The sequence below is a fragment of the Lagenorhynchus albirostris genome, chromosome 18 (genome assembly GCF_949774975.1).
Source record: "Lagenorhynchus albirostris chromosome 18, mLagAlb1.1, whole genome shotgun sequence".
NCBI lineage: Eukaryota > Metazoa > Chordata > Mammalia > Artiodactyla > Delphinidae > Lagenorhynchus > Lagenorhynchus albirostris.
In genome coordinates, this window is record NC_083112.1 from 6,610,924 (window position 1) to 6,631,320 (window position 20,397).

General features: G+C 54.0%; 1 protein-coding gene across 9 annotated transcripts in view; it reads right to left on the bottom strand.

The window, feature by feature from the left end:
• SLC7A1 (solute carrier family 7 member 1) overlaps positions 1-20,397 on the bottom strand; it is a 67,280-nt gene that overhangs the window by 17,972 nt on the left and 28,911 nt on the right. For 2 of the 9 annotated variants that reach the window (XR_009536706.1, XM_060128919.1), the window contains exons 2-4: positions 14,366-14,462; positions 3,457-3,524; positions 712-1,119 (exon numbers count right to left, since the gene is read on the bottom strand). Coding sequence is in view for 8 of the 9 variants with exons in the window: in XM_060128919.1 (XP_059984902.1) it covers positions 712-1,119; positions 3,457-3,505 (457 nt within the window). In the remaining variant the exon portion in view is untranslated. Of the gene's footprint in view, positions 1-711; positions 1,120-1,143; positions 2,522-3,062; positions 3,198-3,456; positions 3,525-14,365; positions 14,463-20,397 lie in introns of those variants that run through there. The other 7 variants (XM_060128922.1, XM_060128924.1, XM_060128923.1 and 4 more) reach the window with 7 other exon arrangements.

Sequence of the window (20,397 nt, forward strand, 5' to 3'; positions counted from 1 at the left end):
CAGAAAGAAAAAAAAAGAATATTACTATGGAAAAATAACTAACGCTATGAAAAATGTACACTATATATTGTTTTACAAGTACAGAGACACGCTAGACAGAAAAATATACATTCAGGTTCACAAAAATATTAACCGTGTTACATCCCTAAACTCTGTGAACGGAGGTCACCCGGCTCCTCCACAGGGTCTAACATTGAGCGGGATGCCGGGCACAGAGGAGGTACCTGATAAACGTTCGCTGAAAGGATGAATGAATAAGAGAATTAATTTCTCCAGGCTGTCAGAGTGGGTAATTTCTACTTTCTTCTTTGCGCTCTTCTACATTTCCTAAATTTTTCTGTATCAGTGATGTATTTACTCAAGTAATCAGAAAAAAAATACTGAAAGAGACTACGTCCTTTTTAACTAGATACAAACACCCTACTGATTGTGTCTGTCGTGCTAACAGGACTGGCCTCCTTGCTGGCCTGGCTTGTCCCCACTAAGGTCATCCCATGTACTTGATCATTAAAAAGCAAGGGCAGTGATGCCCGAGGGTGGCCTCCGCCTTGCGTTAGAGGAAAAGGGAAAGTGTGTAGCAGTTCAGCGAGGCGCAGGTGCCGGGGAGGCGCCAGACTCTGTGTGTCTAGGGAGCTGAGCGGGGCGCGGCCCACGGCTGGGGTGGGAACAGCCGAGGCGGCAGGGGGCAGGCTCCGGGCCTCCCGGACCTACCGATGATGTAGGAGAGGATGAGGTTCCAGCCGGTGATGAAAGCCCAGAGCTCACCCACGGTGACGTAGCTGTAGAGGTAGGCCGAGCCCGTCTTGGGGACCCGAGCGCCAAACTCGCCGTAGCAGAGGCCGGCCAGCACGGAGGCCAGCGCGGCCACCAGGAAGGAGATGACGATGGCGGGCCCCGCGTTCTCCCGGGCCACGGCCCCGGCCAGCACGTAGACGCCGGCCCCCAGCGTGCTGCCCACCCCCAGCGCCACCAGGTCGAACGTGTTGAGGCAGCGGGACAGCCGGCTCTCCTCCCAGCTGCAGTCCACCACCTTCCGCCGCAGCATCTGCTGCCCGACGCCCACCAGCGCCTTGCACCCCATCCTGCGGCTCAAACCTGCCGAGAGAAAGAACAAGGTGTGTGTCAGCGCCGCCCCGCTCTCACCATCAACCCTTCATCGCAGCCGGACGGCGAGGTGCGCCCGTGCCGTCATCTACAGCTAAGGCCTTGCACGTCACGATTCCACGGCCCGTGGTCACAACACCCACCCACGGCTTCCCGGTCTCAGGCTTAACCAGCGGGAGAAACGCCCGGAGGCCCACGCCGGCCGACTGGACTCTGGTCGCTGAGCCTCCGCACTGATTTCAGTTCTTAACCAAGAGCCTCCTACGGGCAGAAGGAGCACGAGAGGCACACGTTGAGGACGTCATTCCTGCCCTCAATAATCGTGCGATTTGCCAGGAAAAGCAAGACGCCATTCCAAGTGGGCTGCTGGGGAAAGAAAACCAAACCACATTTTAATTTAATTATTAGGACCCAGAGGCCCTGAATAGCAATGACAATGCCGTTTAGAGACCTTCCTGGGATCCTCTGAGATGGCAGGGGTCAAGCCGTCTCCACTGTAACACAGAGTTAGGTCCAGAGCAGAAAAGCGCTGAATTGCTAACAAGTCAGGGCTCCTTGTAACCGTCACTACCCGGGGAAGCACTTCCCTGGACCAAAATGTTGGCCCAAAGTGCTATGTGATGCACCCCTGATCACAGGCCAAGAGGGGGCCCCCGTGCACATACGGCTCCCGGCCCCCGACTTTCACACGGGACACACCCAGTGGGGGTCCCAGGATGCCACCCACACCGTGAACAGCATCCCAGGACAGTGATTTAAACGCTGACAGACACGGCCCCGGCCAGCTGGCCAAGGTCGACATCAACAGTGACAAGTTATAGTTGACCATATGATGTGATAAGAAGGGCCTTTACCTCTGACAGCCTCCTCCCCAAACCCATAAGCCCAGGCTAACCCTGAGAAAAAGATCAGACGAATGAATCACAGGCGAGATGAACTCGCTTCGAAACACCCGACCAATCGTCAGGAGTCATCGAAAACAAGGAAGGTCGGAGAACCGTCTCGAGCAGGGGGAGCCCAAGGAGACAAGACGCCACACGTCACGTGGGAGGGGATGGGATCCCGGAACAGAAGGAGGATGGCAGGGAAAACTAAGGCGGTCTGAATAAAGTGTGGACTTCCGCTGTATCAATATCGGCTCGTTAATCGTAACTAAAATACCACACTAGTGTAAGATGTTAACCAGAGAGAAGAGTGGGTGCAGGGCGCGTGGGCACTCTCTGTACCAGCTTCACGGCTTTCCTATAGATCTGTAAACGTGAGCTAAGATAGTTTTCAGACAACAGCATCTGCAGAGATAAGCTATCACCATGACTTTTAGCTCCTAAAAATTCATCTTTATGATCCATTGGTATTTACTGACCTACCTTTGCTGTAAGCAAGTCACTGGAAAGCAAAACGGTCTAAATGGAGACGGCAGGTCCAGCCAAGTCCACACCCAACCACCTGGCGCCCTGGACCGCCCGCCCACACCCTTGTGGCCCCGCCCCCTCCCAGCCTCAGGCCAGGCCCCCGTGGGTCATGTCACTGGCCAGCTCCCGGTCACAGAGGGACCAGTGGATGGTCCTCCCTGCCAGGCCAAGAGGAGAGATAAAGTTTCTCAAGACTCAGTTTTTAGCTAGAGTGGGCAATCAACTCATCCGATCCGACCTCCTTCTCGTAAAGACGAGGGAAAACAACTCAGACACCCAGTGTCGGACAGGGTCACGAGCTCGGAAGGTGCGGGGGAGGCTCCACATCTGGGTCTGGCGTTGGCGGGGGTGGGGGGCGGGAAATGATATCACCGTCAGTGAGGTGGGGAGGAAGTGGGAGGAAATGAGGGAAAAAGACCTTGTTAGTGGAACAGCAGTGGAGCAGGAAAATCACAGACACAGGCGCTGATAAGAGCTGAGAGGGCAGGGACAGACCAGGAGACACGCAAAGGAGCAATGGCGCCCGGGGGGTTTCCGGCCACTCACGGGCCAGCTGCCGATGCTCGGTCGGGCAGTGAGGACCTGCCGGGGCTCCGGTGCTGTCCGGGGAGCCCAGGGCGCGAGTCCTCCTGGGCCTGCCTTTCCCTTTCTTCCTCCCAGGATTTACCTGGATTCATTCAGGTCAGGCTGTGAACAACAGCAAAGCCTTTACTAAACCACTGCTTGGATAACGAGTCAGAAGGGCAGACGCACCATTTCAACACAACCCTTAGCAGGAGAGGAATGTGTGAAGATGCGGCACACAACTGCTCAGCATCATCTTGGGGAGGGAGGGGAGTAGTTTAAGAAGCCAGGAACCTTCAAGGGGAGCGGAGTGTGAACGCTCCCGATTACTGGCATTGTTTCCAACTTGGCTGGTAAATGGGACTGACATTTGGAGAGAGCGCTGACCTGCTCGCGTCCTCTCCTGGATGTAGTCGTTGGTTCATAACAGACGGATTCTCTCCCCTAAACCAAGTGCAGAGCAAAGACAGTGCAGTTAAATAGCGTTTTCTTTCCTCAGCTTCACAGAGGAAAGTAGCCCCAGGGCCCAGGAGGCACCTGCCTCCCTCTGAACGACCAGACACGCTGTGCCCTGGGCTCTTTGCAAGGGCTGGGTCCACAGCGCACACGCCTTTCCAGATGTGCTGCCGTCTGGAGCAGAAGCAAGAGCTGCCGGAGTGACCCGACTGGGACGCCTGGCGAGGGGCACACTGGAGCCTGGGGACACTTTACCGAGAGCCCGGTGACCTCACTTTAGGCCGGAATGACCCCCCTGGACGCGCAGCTGCAGTGCGTGTGCCACATGCCCCTGGGTGGTATCACCGGCACAGGCGGACACCCTCTCCAAGAACCCACTCACTAACCCTGGGGGGCCCCCGCACCATCTTCAAAATAAAGGGGGCGGGGCATCAAATTCTGTCAATTTAGATACCGATTTTAGACACAGGTTTTCAACCGTATGTGAAAGGGACTTCTTGGTGGAGCCCACAGACCGAGACTCCAGGGAGGCAGTGGACTTCTAAGCAGGGACACAGCGCCCCCGTTCCTCACGAAGGGTCCTGGGCTGTTCCTCCCTCACAGGAGCCGGAGGGAAGTGCTCCGGGTGCCAGGGGACGGGAGCACAGGGGGGCCCGTTAGTTTCACCTTGGTTACTTCCTCGGTGCTCCCTGCTGTCTGGGGAAAGGACAAACCCAACTTCCTTGGAAGCCACTGGGACAGAAACGCAGCTGCTGAGGCCCAGCGCTGAGAACGAGGAAAATGCAAGTACGCTGTCTGTTTCTACTTTCCAGGGTGGGAGAAAATGAGATGCTCGCTAACCTTGTTCAGGTTTATTTTAAAGAAATGTCCTTTCTGTCTCTTTGGGAGTCGTGCAAAAACTGTTCTCCGGGTGGCATCGCCTGGCGGCATTTTGTACACATTACGGCACGACTCATTCACGCCTGGACTCCTAAGGTGGGCACTCAGCCAGCAGTGAGACCAAATGAAACCTCTCCGTGTAAAACCCGTCTAACCACGTCAACACCGGCAACATCAGGGTCATGCGGACTTCCTGCTGCTGGGATTTACGCAGTCACCAAATACTTTGAAAGGATTATCTGGAAATTACGTTACCCTCTCACGTGGGGAGGAATTTGTGCAACGGTCGACACCTACACTTTCAGTTTTTGACAGAAATCCTGTAACAGCAAGAGCCTCAGATCTGTCTTACTCCCGATTCATTTATTATTAAAGAGCACTTACCTTATGTGTTATCCTCTCAGAAAAGCAAAGAAAATCTGCCCCTTTCCCACAGAATTTCATACCCAAGTTTTATTCTGGTGATCACTATATAACAATAGGAGCCAAGTGACCAATGGTCCCGACTGCAGAGAGAAAGATGCTATGTTCAAGGCGTCTGACAAAGGTGGGCAAGTGGGAACTGGATGATTTTTTTTTTACTCTCAAACATCATGACAGTCCCATCACTGAAAAAGTCCGCTTAATGGCTCGTGGGAGGGAGGGGAAGAGGTCAGACGTAGGCTGCGGTAGACACTAAGTTCATAAATCCTTTGGGGAAAGTCTTAATATTGAAATTTTATTGCCCATACTTGTGCTTTTCCTTTAAGCGATCTTTACAACAGTCCCAGACATGGGAGCCACCTAGAGTGACATCTGCCCTTCCCGTGGGAGAATGATGCCCCGTGGTCCACACGTGTCCCGGGCTAGAGAAAGTAGGTCCTCGCTAGGGCGCGCCCCTGTGGGACACACAGACCGGGGGGGGGCCCACGAGTCAGCAAATTCACTTCAGCTCTCCTACGGCCATGTGGGGGACTCCCCCCAGGAGCCCCCAAGGCTCTAGAGCGCATGCAGGTTTCACAAGGAAGGGAGCAGAGGGCCCACGACAGGGCCCTCTCAACCAGATGTGGTCCAAGGGGGTCCAAAAAAAGAGCGTTTCGGGACGTGGGCCATCGTGGGGACGGAGACTCACGGCAAGGAACAAAATCTGAGTTGAAGGAAGTTCTTCTCCAAGCCAGATTCACATCCCCCAGATGTCAGGAGGACCAAGTGCAAGAGCTTTAAGTTAAAAAAAAAACTGTGGCGTGGAGGGGACCGGCTGATGCTGATGGAGACCCAACGTGTGGGCACGTGGAAGGAGGGAAGGAAACAACAGAAGGGAACGAAAAGCACAGGGGGGATGGGGGAGAGGGGACAACACAGCGGGGAAGGTCTGCGGTGGGTGACAGGGGCCGGCCGGCTCACACCCCACGTCCTCAATGGGCAGCAGTAGCCTGTCTGCCTCCAGGACCCAGAGTCTCTCTTAAAGGCCCTCAAGATCTACACTTGTCTGACCCCAGGCAGCACGGCCATGCTGAGGATAAAAATGAATTCCTCCAAAATTCGCAGATCTCACAGCTGTTAAGATGCCCTGTGCTGACACGGCCAGGTTTAGGGAAAAGCATAAACCCGTCCCAGCCCAGGAAGCAGAGCGTCAGGGCCGGGCCGAGGGGTGATGGGGCTCCTGAAGAGGGGTGTGGGACCAGGCTTAACGGTCCGTCTCAAAGACCACCACCTCCACGGGGAAGAAAAGGTCCACTCCACCCAGCGAGGACAGAGGCCTAAAGCCCGCAAGGCACCTGGGCCTGTCTCTGCTTCCAGTGAAGACACTTTGTGCTTGGCTGAAATCCACAACCAACAGGTAATGTGGTCTCCACCGGCATGGGGGGCACAAGGCCCGCCATCCTCGGCCTTACCAGAAAGCCAACCCCCAGGACCCCTGCCCCCAGGCTGACCCTTCCTACCGATTCAACAGAACGGACTGCAGGACGCGCCAGAGGCCTCTGAGGTCCCGTAAACTACGGCAGGTATGTTCTGCACCTCAGTCCTAACTCCCAGCCACCAGGCCCAGGAGGGCGGCCCTGGGGTCCAGCTCAGGCACGCACCCACCCCGCAGAGCAGCTTCCAGGGGCAGATTCCAATGCAGGGATGCCACAGGGAACTGGAACCGCTGACCGCGGGCACAGCGCCCCCTGTGGGCCAGGCACCAAGCCACTGAGGGGCAGGGAACCCCGTGTGGCCCGGGGGGCTGAAGCGGTCCCATCACCCGCGATCACGCCTTGCAGAGGCCCAAGCAGACAGTCCCAGGCTGAGGGCGAGGATGCGGCACCAGCCCGGGGCCTAGAGCGAGATCGTCCAGGTGCGAGTCTGCTACCAGACGGGGTGCAGACAGTGAGTGTCTTCAGTAGTTCTAGTACCGTGGGAAAACGTCAAATTAAAAACTACATGGTATGATCCCGATGAGGATTAAGTGGAGGTGGGGTGTAAATACCAAGATATTAACTGAGACTATCTTCCGGATCTTTTCTATACTTGCCATGTCATCTATGGCAGTGAGATGTGTTACTTCCTAAAGCGAAAAACAACAGCAACAGCTAACACCTGGGGCACCAGCCAAAGGGAAGATCCTTTACATGAATGACCTTATTTAATTCTCACATCACCATATCCAGCAGGCAATACTTGGCATTCTGGAAATAGGGGGACCCAGGCAGACTAGAACTCAGTCATTCCCAACCCTGGCCGCCCATCAGAGTCCCGTGGGGACAGTTTTTAAACTAACGATGCCGGCCCAGCACAGATCAAGTGACTTCTGTGAAGTTCTCCCAGGTCACCTGGTGGAGGGCAGGCAAGCCAATCAAAGATGGAGTCGGGGCTCAGACCCACATCTTACTGCCTCCAGAGCTTTGAGCTGTCCTCTGAATTAGGATCTCCTGGGTCCTGGGGGGGTGCTGGGGGGGAGAGAGGCTGTGTAAGAAAGAAGTGGGGGGCTTCCCTGGTGGCGCAGTGGTTGAGAGTCCGCCTGCCGATGCAGGGGACACGGGGTTCGTGCCCCGGTCTGGGAAGATCCCACATGCCGCGGAGCGGCTGGGCCCGTGAGCCATGGCCGCTGAGCCTGCGCCTCCGGAGCCTGTGCTCCGCAACGGGAGAGGCCACAACAGTGAGAGGCCCGCGTACTGAAAAAAAAAAAAAAAAAAAGGAAGAAAGAAGGGGGGACAGATGGCACAGCTAATGGCCAGGGGGAGCAGTCCCCCATCGTGGGGCGGAGCATCCACACGTCCCACTGCAGGGCCCCATCTAGTCACCCTCCGTCCCCCCAGCAGTGCTTACGGGACCGGTAACACGTCGAGTGCCCACAGCACACACTCAGTACTATCGCTGACTTAAATTCAGGAAACTAACAGGACACGGGCTGTCTTTCCGTCCTTCATCTTAGGTCATACACTCGGCGTGACCGTCAACGACTAACGAGGGTCTGTCCATCAAAGGAGATCTTATTAGCTGGATATTTAAGGGTGTGACTCACCAAGGAGCTCGGTTCTGTTTCTCTAAATGAATACACAGGCAAGAAGATGCTAGTTGGGTTAAAATCTAACCCAAGCGACATAGTCTGGTCTATGAAGCCTTGAAATAGTTCCGGACGGTCCCTCCCATCATGGGGGGTGTCCCACCCCCAGCCCACCCCGCTCCACTGTGGGGACAGCTGGAGTCCCTGTCCCCTCTGCCCAGGGCTTTCGTGAGGCTCAGGTTCCTTGTGTTAAACTAGTCCGCGTGGCTGGGGCCTCAGTTTCCACATCTGAAAGATGGGGTGGCCCTACGGCCCTGCCCGTGCAGGAGCTCACGAGGACTAAATGAGGTAACGATAAGCACGCTGAGAGGAAAATCCCTCCAGTGCCGAGCCAGCACTGCTCCTTCCCTTTTCAGTCTCAGCACCTGCCCGTCGCCTCTGCCTCACAGAAGCAGGGGGCACACACTCCCCGGCAGCTCTGCGTTCCCGCCACAAGGCAGTCATGAACTGACACCTCGCCAGACGCTGTGAATGCTGCCTACTTAACCACACAACCTTTCCAACACTGTTTACCCAAATCCAAGAATGACAAGCGCCGAGCAGCCGGCGGAAGATCCAGTGAGTCCTCCTTCATGAAAACCAGACACAATCTGGAAACGTTTCCTCCTAAAGCCAGCAGGATGTGATTAGAGAGTCTTTATGTCTCTGGACGGCATTTCCATCACTAGGGAGGCCACGCTTTAACAGGACACATGCCCGGTTTTGTGTGCAGAAACACGTTACAACAGAAATGCGTGTCCCGTCAGGAGCTCCGAGCTCCTCTGACACATGCCTTAGCCAGACTTATTCTCCAGGATGTAAAGAAAACAAAGTTCTCTCCCTGGTTCACAGCGACGTGAAACCGAGCGACGTACAAACTCTGGGGGGAGGGTCCAGGGGGAGACTCGTCACCTCGGCCCTCCAGCGCAGGGTCCACAGGGGCCCCGGTCCTGAGCTTCATCAGGTTGTGCGCGTGTGAACTGTGAGCACTTCACCTGGGCCTTGACGACCGTTACCGAACTGGCTCTCCAATCTCAAACGGAAAAGAAATGGCTTAAATACCTTTCCCCTAAGACAGGACTCAGACTAACTCTCAGAACATTGCCTCTTCAATTCTCTAGGCCTCTGAGGCATCCTGAAAGGTCAATTAGTTTTCGGTGGCTCCTTCTAGAAACGTCCTCTTTCAAAATGCCCCAGGACACCTGGCATCTGGAACCAGAGCAGGCAGGGGGTTCCTGCCAGGCTGATCTAATTCCACTGCACAGTCAGACCGTTATTCTTCCATGTACTCAGTTACTCACTCAACAAACCCTAACACACCCAGGCAGCGCACCGATTTACCCGTAAGCCTGCGCCTACCTTAATCCCCAAACGCCTGTAATTTCCTCCCTTCCCCCAGTCTTCCCACCGTCACAAGCAACTCTGAAAAAACTCGGAATTTCCAGAAAATGCACTGGTTCAAAAGTAAAGAAGGTGTGAAAAATCAGGGACAGTTTCCCAAAACTGAGCTGGAGAAGAGACTCTTGGGGAGCTGGGGTCCACTGGAAACCAGCACTGATCTACACACACCAGCTCTTCGCCAGACACACACACGAGGTCATTTCGTCGTCACCAGAAACCAGCACAGGTTTAGGAAAAACGAAGTGGTTCATAGGTTATTCCAAAGCTGGGAGAGAGGAACTTGTAGATCCGTGTTTCTGCGCTATGCACTGTGCGGGACATACGTGAATTTTAAGGTTCACCTCCCACCTTCCAGCAGGTCACACCCTGACCTGCCCGGGAGACGAAGCTCAGGCCCACTGCGCCGCAGGTGACCCTGGCCAGACTGCACAGGTGAGGCTGGGCCGGGGTGTGGGGAGCTGGACCGGCCAGGGCCGTGCACCTAGGAAAGTCACGGGTGGGCAGCTGAGGGATTCACACTCGAGATGCAGAGGAAGGGCATCAACAACATACACCAGGAGGATTAATCAGGTCTCGTGCAGGACAGACTAGAGGGTAACGGCCTTCTGTACCTGGGTAGCAAATCGATATGTTCGCCTTTGAGCAGGTATTTTAATCCAACTAACGAAGCCCCTTTGCACAAGCAAATGCTCTATTCTTTCATATGTACCAGCATTTGTTCCCCGTCCCTGTTTGCTCCCCTCAGAGCCCTGAACTATTCCCAGCACCCACGCCCTGGTTACCATGGGGATTATCTGCGTGGGGTGGGGTGCGCCCTGCAGGAATAACCCTAGTAGGAGATGCATGTTTTATGACGGGTCTTGCTGGCGTACTGGCAACCTACTTTCACTGGTGGCCAAAACTTCAGACACTCACCCCCAAGAGAAAAGCATTTACGATTTGAAAGAAACACCACGGCCTCCCTCGTGGCTCGCCACCTCACCTGTTTTCCTGCCACAAGGTTTTCTCTCACGTCACACACCTAGAGGACACGTCCACTGGGTGGTAACAGAACGCCTCCATTACAGAGAACGTGATGCCGTTTAGCCCAAGTCACTGTGAGGCATCGGAAGCAAAGGGCCAGTTGCACGAGGGCCTGTGAATACGGGAATGCAGGACCGAGTGATCAAGGGCCAGGAGAGAGTGGACCAGAGGATAAGGCTGAGCCCGAGACGGAGAGAGCAGCCCAGAGCGCTGGACACGGGACCAGAGCTGGCCGGTGGTGCTGAGTGTGAAGCGGCTGTTTTCCTGCACGTCGGATGGACCGTGTGTACACCATACGTCACAGGCAGAGCCCCCAGCTCTGCTGTAATGGACGCTCCAGTGCAATAACCTTAAGGACAGGCTGTCCCCCCAGAATGTCACCCGAACGTGACCCCAGGGCCTCGCCATAAGCCAACGTTCAATATCCGGACTGCAGTGACCTGAAATTCTCCCTTCTCTGGTCCCACTTAGTGACCCTTAGAACCCACATCATCAGAGAACGAGGAAACACAGCACAGACTTCTCCTATCGTCTTTAAGGAAGTCTTAAAGGCTGAAAATAGAAGTTGCAACTTATGCCCCAAGTAATGCTCTCTACATGCCCCGCTGCACAGAAAGCCCCACGAAGAGGGCGCCTGCCTTCTTCCTAGAAATTCACAGCCGCATCAGTCACCTGAGACTCAGGGTCACATTTTCCTATACAAAAATGGGACAAAGCCACCACTGGGTTCTAAAGCAGCTCACAAAAGGCAGCTTAACCCGAAACGTTCCCGAAGTGCATCCGAGCTCTGTGGAGCTGCCCACTGCCCAGCGGGGCCAGTGAGGGCACAAGGACACCGACGTGGGTCATCCGAGCTCTCTGGAGCTGCCCACTGCCCAGCGGGGCCAGTGAGGCCACAAGGACACCGACGTGGGCTGGGAGAATAAATGGATCCTGCAGAAGTTGTGATCCTTTAATAGATGTAAAGTCATGGGTCATTGTGGAAAAAGAAAGGAGCAAAACAATTTTTCACCAAAATGAATATCAGATGGGAGCACATTTACTCCCTCCTCTCGGGGCAAGGAAAGGTGATCTGCGGTGGACGGTGTCTAAGGTGGCCCGTGACCCGCTCCCCCTGGTGGGAGCGGGAGTGGGGTGGGAGCTGGGGTTTGCCTCTCCCAGCAGAACCTGGCAAAGGGGAGGGATGTCACCCCACAATTATGTGACACTATTTAAGGCTCTGTCTTACCAGCTTGAGGAAGTGAGTGGCCACATTGGGAAAACCCAAGCGGCAGTCAATGTGGCCTCCAAGTCAGCCAGCGAGAGACTGGGGCCCTAAGTCCCAAAACCACGAGGACATGGATTTGGCCAACAACCCAAGGAAGCCCGGACACAGATCCCATCCCCAGCTGAGCCTTCAGCTGAGAACCAGGTCCTGGTCCACAGCCTGACTGCAGCTTCGCGGTGCTCCAGGCACCTCGCTAGCTAAGCCACGCTCTGACTCCCGACCAGATGAACCATGAGAAGACAGGTGTCTTAGGCCCCGAAGTCTGCGGTGTGTGTGCAGTGACAGCTGACTAATCCATGGTCCAGACAGCCATGAGGTAACAAGTGAGTCTGCATTCACTTTCTCTTTAAACCTTCAAGGACCCAAAAACCAGAGCCCAACGTTTCTTTAACTTTCTCTGCTTCAATGATGGAGTTAACCATTAATTCACCTGAAACTATTTTTTCTTGGTTAAGGCAGAATGATTTGAAAGGAATTTCCTCTTTCTGGAAGAATGGTGTACATTAAATAGCTATTATTTCACTTTTAAAAAATGGTGTTTCTACCCTGTGCCCCTCTTTTAGGACTTGCAGGAGCTACAAAGATAAGCAACATGCTGTCCCTGCTCTCAGCGTGCTCGCAGCCTGGAAAAAAGACCAAATTAGCCATCCATCCATCCAACAAGTATTTATCTGACGGACACCTACTATATGCCTCTCCCTTCCCTGTGCTGTAGGGAAAGAACAAAGTTCCCTGCTCTCCTGGCAGGAGACGACAATACAACAAACCAAAGAGCACAAACAGGCGGCAGAGACCCGAGCCCTCCGGAGACGCGCCACCTCCGCCACTAGCTGGCACCTGGCCTCTTCACTCAGGAAGGGCGCCGTCACGGTGTGGCCGGTGGGCTGTGAAGTCCCCTGATTTAGACACGGTCCAGGATCTGCCCGAGCGCTAGGAACCATCCAGGGCTTCCCCAGACACCTCATCACGGCCCTGCCGACCCGAGAAGCCAGCAACCTGAGGCTCTTCACTCAAACGTGAACACTCCCCGCAGCCTGGGTACCAGGTTACACAGGAAGGGGCTCTAGGAGAGGCTGAGCAGCAGACAGGAGGAGATGCAGCGTGAACGACTCTCACTTAAGCACTTCTACTAAACAGGTGCTGAAAAGGAGGAGGAGAGACCAGGCTACTCAAGGCTCACGATGGGCCGCGCTCCCCCTTCCCTGCCGCACGGATCTAACCTGACTCTTTGGGGAAGTGCGCCCGGGAACCTTTGCTTCTGACATTTACAAGCTGCAACGGCCTCGCCTCGTAAACAAGGTGCTCACTCAGAGCGTGGACCTCTCGGGAAGGAGGAGCTGGGGAGCCCCGCCCGTCCCTGCGAGGCGCCTCCATGAGGCGAAGGTCCCGGCGACACGTCCGCCAAGCCGCCTGACGAAGGACTCAGAGGGCTGCAGATCCTGATCGCGTGTGCGTTCTTAGCACGGCTCCACACTCGGAAGGAACAACGTGAACGGCCCCAAACGACTGGAAGACTGCAGGGCGGCGGGGGAGTCAGGTGCAGAGCTGAAAACCCCTTGTGATAAATGAAACAGTGACGAAAATGACTGTCTCCACACTCAGCGAACCTGTTTTCTTAATCAAAACCTAAGCAGAGCAACAGCTTTCCAGCATTTTTCTAGTAGAATCCTCTCCCCAAACTACACCCTACGCTAAGCCCAAATACAAGCATCAGGGGAAGGGGGACCCGCTCTTATGTAAAGGGACAAGGGGTGAGCAGCCCCCCTGCTGGCCTTGACCTTCCCCGCCCTCCATGCCTGCTCCTGTGCCCCGCCCCTGCCCAGGACTCCAGGGCTGCAAGGACCGGCCCGAAATACACCGACCTGCAGCGGGTCGTTATAGCCCCTAAACCCAAGAACGAGCTACGGGAGAATTCTTAAGGACAAGAGTGACAAGCAGAGGAGTGAGAGGCACAGGAGCAAGACAAGAAGCTTGGGAGCAGAATGGAAAGTGGAACTGGCCCTTGACCTTGAGAAACCACAAAGTCTCCCAGAGTCAAAGGCAGACACGGAGCGGATGCATCACGGCCGAGGCTCTGTGGCCGCCCACGGGGCACAGTCCCTCCAAGGGCTGCAGACCAGGCGGTGCCCGGAGTGAGGGGACACCCTCTCCCCACGGAGCCCTGCACCGAAGGCCTTGCTGTCACAGGGTGTTAAGAGGTCTGTACGCAGCAGAAGTGCAGGTAAGAAGTCAAGAACCCATTAGAGTGAAAAGACAAACCTTTCCTGGTGAGTCAATGGGACGGAAGAGCTGGATGGGCGCAGCAGTGAGACATTAAAAAGACAACTTAGGGGGGCTTCCCTGGTGGCGCAGTGGTTGAGAGTCTGCCTGCCAATGCAGGGGACACGGGTTCGAGCCCTGGTCCGGGAAGATCCCACATGCCGCGGAGCAACTGGGCCCGTGAGCCACAACTACTGAGCCTGCGCGTCTGGAGCCTGTGCTCCGCTACAAGAGAGGCCAAGATAGTGAGAGGCCCGCGCACCGCAATGAAGAGTGGCCCCCGCTTGCCACAACTAGAGAAAGCCCTCGCACAGAAACGAAGACCCAACACAGTCAAAAATGAATAAATAAATTAATTTAAAAAAAAAAAAGACAACTTAGGGCTTAGTTATCAGTTAACTTAAAAAGCCAGCGGCCAGCGAAAGCCCTAAATGAGTAACATTCCAGCAAAAAAGAGCAGACTCCCCTGCCGGGGTGCTGACAGGCAGACCGTACCTGGACTATGGCGTGAGGACTGTCACCTTGTCACCCGAGGATCCCTGGGTCCTGGAGCGAAGACGTCTCAGGAGCGACGAGACGGGGCTGCAGGCTCCTGGGAGGCAAGGAAGAGACGTTAGACTTCATCTGTTTTGACCCCAGAACCTCCAAGCCTGCGGCCATCGCAGGGAGGAAAGATTCTGTTTAGCTCAGCATCCGGAAGGCAGACGAGGTCCCACCACGGGGACAGAGCAGCACGCGGGGAGCACCGCTGGGGAGAAGCTGGGAAACCAGACCAGACGGCCTCCAAACCAGAGGTTCTACCCCGCCACCGCTACAAACGTGGGGTCAGAACGACAGCAAAGCATCTTCCAGACAGGCTACGCCCACACATGCAGGACACAGAGGTGGAGCTGTGCGCGCCCTGCGGCCCTGCGAGGGGCCGGCCTGGGGAGCGAGGGCTCTCCTCACGCTGGCACTGAGAACCGAGGTCAGCAGGGGCAGAAAGCCTCAGCTGTGTCCTCCAGGGAACGCGGGGCTCCGGTCAGGAGACCGGCCGCTCTCCTGTCCCTGCCGGCGCTCGCAGCGTCAGGGCACCAGCGCAGAGCACACGGCACTAGTGCACCACCCTCGCGGGCCCTGGGCAGCCACCTGCCCGTGACTTCAGGTGGGCCACACGCTGCTCTGACGCGGGGCGTGCTGTCACCACGTGCCGGGGGAGCGGCCTGCAGTCCCAGAAGGAATGAATGCGGTGACGGTCACTCCTCACAGGGGCATCCAGGAAGAACCTCCTGGACGAGTGGCATATAAAGTCCTCTGTTTTCCCAACTGCGGCGTTCCTACTCTACACAGGCTCACGCACTCACCCACCCAGGAGCTGGAGTGGTTTAGCCAAGCTTCCTGCACATGACTCTGCACCGATGTGAACCCAGGTGCGGGTTATTGCTGAGCCAAAAGCTCACGTGAAGATGCTCATCAACGGCTCAAGCTGCATCACTTCAACGCAGCAAAGCAGGTTTCCAGCGGCTGCAGCCAACCGTTCCACCCCACCAACACCTTCTGTATATTCATTCTGTGCTAATGTTTCAGTCTTTGCCACTTCCCACTTTGAAAATGTCCAAACCTACATGAAAGTTAATGCGCATATTTACACACTTTTCATCTACATTTGCCCACATTTAACATTTTGCCACATCTGCTCTATCGTTATGTAAATATACACTTTTCTCACGAACCATTTGATACTGAGCTGTAATAGCTAACATGACACTTGACCTCCAAGTACTTCGGTAACTCCCAAGGATGAAACTCACCCACATAACTGTAACGTCACTTGTTAGAAACCGAACATTCATTCAGTAGCCTCTAAAACACAGCCCACGATCAAATGTCCAAAACCAACAACATACTGGCATTTGTCTGTCATGGGCCAAGTACCACAGGGCAGTGAGAGAAACGAAGATGAGTTAAGGCCCAGGTTCACAGCCCAGGGGGAGACGGACACACAGATCCTTCCTGGGAGCTGGGCACAAAGCGGGAGCTGACTCACACGCGAGTCTCTGTCTTGGCAGAAGAGAAAGTGGTCGTTCCACCTGAAGACCTCAGGACAGGTCTCTGCAATCTGGGGCTCTGCAGAGGACGAGGTTACCCAACTTACACGCAGAGAGCGGGAACGGAACACAAAAACGGAGAGGCTAGAATATGACAGCCAGAACAATGCCGCCCAGCCCCAAAATGTCCAAATCCTACCTCTGGGAACTTGTGACTACGTCAGGTTACATGACAGGGAGGTTGCAGAAGGAACGAAGGTGCTCATCAGCTGACCTTGGACGAGACGTTCCCGGGGTGGGTCTGATATGTAATCCCCAGGGTCCCTGAAGGATGGGGGAGGGGGCGGGCAGCCTCCAGAAGCCCACAAAGGCAAGGAACTGGATTCTCTCGAGAGCCCTAAGAAAGGAACACACCCTCCCAACACCTGGACGTGAGCCCAGTGAGACCTATTCTGGACTTCTGACCTGCAGAACTGAAGACTAATATTAGGTTGGCCAAAAAGTAAGGTGTTACGGAACATCCCGAACGAACTTTTTGGCCAACCCAGTAAATTTGCGTTGTTTTAAAGCCTTTTTTTTTAACGTAGAGGCTTGAAACAAGGCTGGAAACTGTCAAAGTGCCAGGGGCTGGGGCCAAGTCATCGAGTCCAGCTGCCGAGAACCATGATAGGATCTGTATTTTAGGAAGAAAGCCCCGGAATGAACGGAACAGAATCCGGAAGGAAAACAACTGGCGATGCTTGTTGCCAAGGATAGAATTTGAGCTTTCAAGCAAAAATCCTGGAACTGTGGAAAACCGGTACCTGTCACCAAGGTCTCAGTCGACAGCTTCCCCAAACTTAGTTTTCTGAAGACTTCGGTGGTGATGTTAACAGATGTGTTTCTAGTAAACACATACGATGAAATCTGTCAACGCGTAGATCTGGATCATTCAGTGAAACAGTCACATCCACCGAAACAGAATCACAGATGGCTAAAAGATTGATTAAGTACAAAACAGACCCATTTCAGAGTACAAAAAGCTCACGGGCACGGTCTCAGACTCCACGGGGTACCAGCTGCCACCTGTCGAGCTTCTGTGCGGCACCAAAAACTCTCCACAAGCACCTGAAAAGGCTACTGAAGTCCGCGTCCGCTTCCAAGTGCAGATCTGCGGCCACATTTTCTTTCTGTATTTCAACTAAAACAACACATCAAAACTGAATGAGGTATAATCAGACATAAGAACCAAGTGGCCTTCTGTCAGGCCGAACATTAAAGAGATTTGTAAATGCGGAAAACAACACCACTCTTATTAAACTTTTTTTGTTTTGGAAACTAGTTTTCCATAAAAATGTTTTCCATAACACGTGTTACTTGTTAATGTAAAATCGTTTATTGTTATTGTTACTTTTTGCAGGACTAATACATAAATATTTTAAGTTGTTCTGACTTAATTTGTAACATGATACCTACAACCCACAGAAGCGAAAGTTCTCAACGATTTTTTAAAAAATTTTATTTATTTACTTACTTACTTATTTACACTTATTTATTTATTTTATCTTTTGCCACGTTGGGTCTCCGTTGCTGCGCGCGGGCTTTCTCTAGCTGCGGCGAGCGGGGGCCACTCTTCGTTGTGGTGCGCAGGCTTCTCATTGCGGCGGCTTCTCTTGCTGCGGAGCAGGGGCTCTAGGTGCCCGGGCTTCAGTACTTGTCGCACGTGGGCTCAGCAGTTGTGGCTTGCGGGCTCTAGAGCGCAGGCTTCGTTGTCCCGCGCGGCACGTGGGATCTTGCCGGACCAGGGCTCGAACCCTCGTCCCCTGCACTGGCAGGCGGACTCTCAACCACTGCGCCACCAGGGAAGCCCCTCAATAATCTTTGAGAGTGAAAAGGGTCCTGAGATCAAACAGCTTGAGGACCGCTGCTTCAGGGATGCCGTACGGCGTGGACCCAGCCAGGCTGACACAGGCCCCACCAGCAGAGCTGCCCTCCTGCTTCCTCAGGCAGGACGAGGCAGCCTGAGAGGGGGCCTCACTCTGCTCATTTCCCTGTCATGGTATCAAAGCAGTTAATGCCAAACTTCAGTGCTAAAGAAAGGCCTGCCGTACGTTACACCAGGCTGAACCCACCAGGATTAATGGGATTGGAATGCATAGTCATAAAACTCATTAGCACTGCTTTTCTTTAATCCAAGAATGTTTCAACCGATTTGTTCTACTTCGGATTTGAAATTTCACTTGTTATAAACAGGGTAGTGAGAATGCTACAACCACCTCATACCTAAAGAATGTGATTTCACTCCGTTCATAAGTACAGCAAGCAGCATTCCAACACCACCCTTGCTGGGCTTCCAAGGGCACAGACACTGCACAGGTGTGACCAATGACACCACGTGGCTCTGCGTAACAGGCGACACCCACACACTGATGGGAAATACATACATAAAATAACCCGAAAACATCAGCCAACGTACTTCCACTGAATAATTTATAAACCCAAAGGAATCAGGGCTTCCCATCAAGTACATTGATAGCAACTACTAAACAGGTTTTTGGCTTTATTAAACACAGTGCCCAACTTTGGGGCGGCTTAAGTAGCTGCTTTGCCTTTGAATGAGTTTGTGTATTGTTCTTCATGCCACAAATGTCTCTGAGTGCCCGATACACTTCTAGAAACCAGAGATGCAGCGGTGAACTAACTAGACCAAAACCCTGCCGCGGCAGAATTTACATTCTGCGACTAGGAACACGTCTTTGAAAAATAAGGATGCATGAACTATCAACAGGAGGTAGCACGCTTCTGAGCTCCTAAAGCAATTCCATGAAATTATTAGAAATAAGATGAGCCCCCCCATTATACGAGCGACTGCTCCAGCCCATGAGAAGGTCAGATATGAAGGTCATTGTAAGGAATGAAACTACAAGAAGAGTTCAACGCAGTTGGGGGAATTCTGTTAAGTCTTCTGACTGCAACCAAGCACTGTGGCAAGAACAGAGCTCCCTGGCTGGCCTCAAGCCCCTGGAACAGACAAGGACCTCCCAAGGGGATGCATGGGGGGGTTGGAAGCCTGGAAGGAGGGCATCTGTAGTTTGAAAAAACAAATATTTTAATTAAATTTTTTCTTTGGTATGAATAGTTTTGAAATTTCAGCACGAGATTTTTGTTTGTTAAAAGGGAGCATGGACTCAGAGGCTGACGAGTACCGCGAAGAAGTTAATATCCTTCCTGTTCAAGGAAAGAGAGGGATGATGGACTCAAAGCCTGAGTGGGGGAGAGAGGCCTCCAGGCGTCACCCAAGGATCCAAAACTGTCCTCAGAGACGCTCGCACTTTGTTCCCCTTTCCGTTATGACCCTGCAGGACGGGCGCCATGGGGCTGCTTCAAGAACTGACATCACGGCAGCTGCTCCTGCCATGCGCCGAGAGCTGGTGACTCCGACATGGCCTTCCAGACCACCAGAACCTGGGAGCGATCCCCTCTGTCCTGAGCCTTCCAGTCTTGAAGCTCTGCATTTGGCATTTATCCAGAAAGGAGCCCACTGTCGTAGACTGAAATAATACACTCACGAGGGGCCGACCTGGCCGGTACCAGAAACCACAGTACTTTTACACATCGTGTCCCCAGCCTTCCCCGTGACCCACACCTCCTGCCGCCCAGGGCTCTATGACGGCAGGCCATGCTCTTGTTCACAGGTGGTCAGTGAGAAAGGGCTGGCTTCCACCTGAGGACAGGGGGCTCGTGATGACGGGGGGTCTTACAGCTATTACTAAATCCGTTCCCCAGAATGGATTCCAGCGTCCACTGAGAATGTGACTATATCACCTCTTCCCGCAATTTCCATTGTCCACCCTGTTTCCACCTTTACTGGGGACCAACACCAGTTTCTGTCCACCCGCTAAGGCAGCAATAACATTTAAACATAAAAGCTGTTTGAAAGACCTCACAATATATATAGCCACCTGTGGTTCCACAATGCTTATTAGGGGGGAAAATGTTACAAACTCTAAAGGAAATGTGGTCAAAGAAGTAACAGCAAGATATTAATCCCACTCCCAACCCTTCAATAATTAACATTACTCCCGCCAGTTCTGCACCAAGGAAAAGACCACAATTTGATAGATCGTCCTTCCTTTGAGACGCAAGATACTCCACGACAAGGACACTGAATCCTTCTCGGCTGTGTGCTGCGGCAGGCCGGGCGAGGCCGTGCTGCCCACGGGCGTAAATCTCCCGGGGAGGCTCAAGGAGGGAGGGGGCATCCAGAGAGCCTAGGGGGCTGGGGGCACCGAGTCGGGGGCTGTAGGGCAGTGGTTCTCAACTGGGGGTGATTTTGCCCCCCGAGGACCACTTGGCCATGTCTGAAGACAGCTTTGTCGTCGCAGCTGACGGGGGGTGGTGCTGGCATGTAGCGGGCAGAGGCGAGGGACGCTGCTGGACATCCTCCAGCGCCAGCACAGTCCCCACCAACAGAAGGGTGCAGAGCGCCGAGGTGGGGGGAACCTGCCGCGCTGTGTAGAG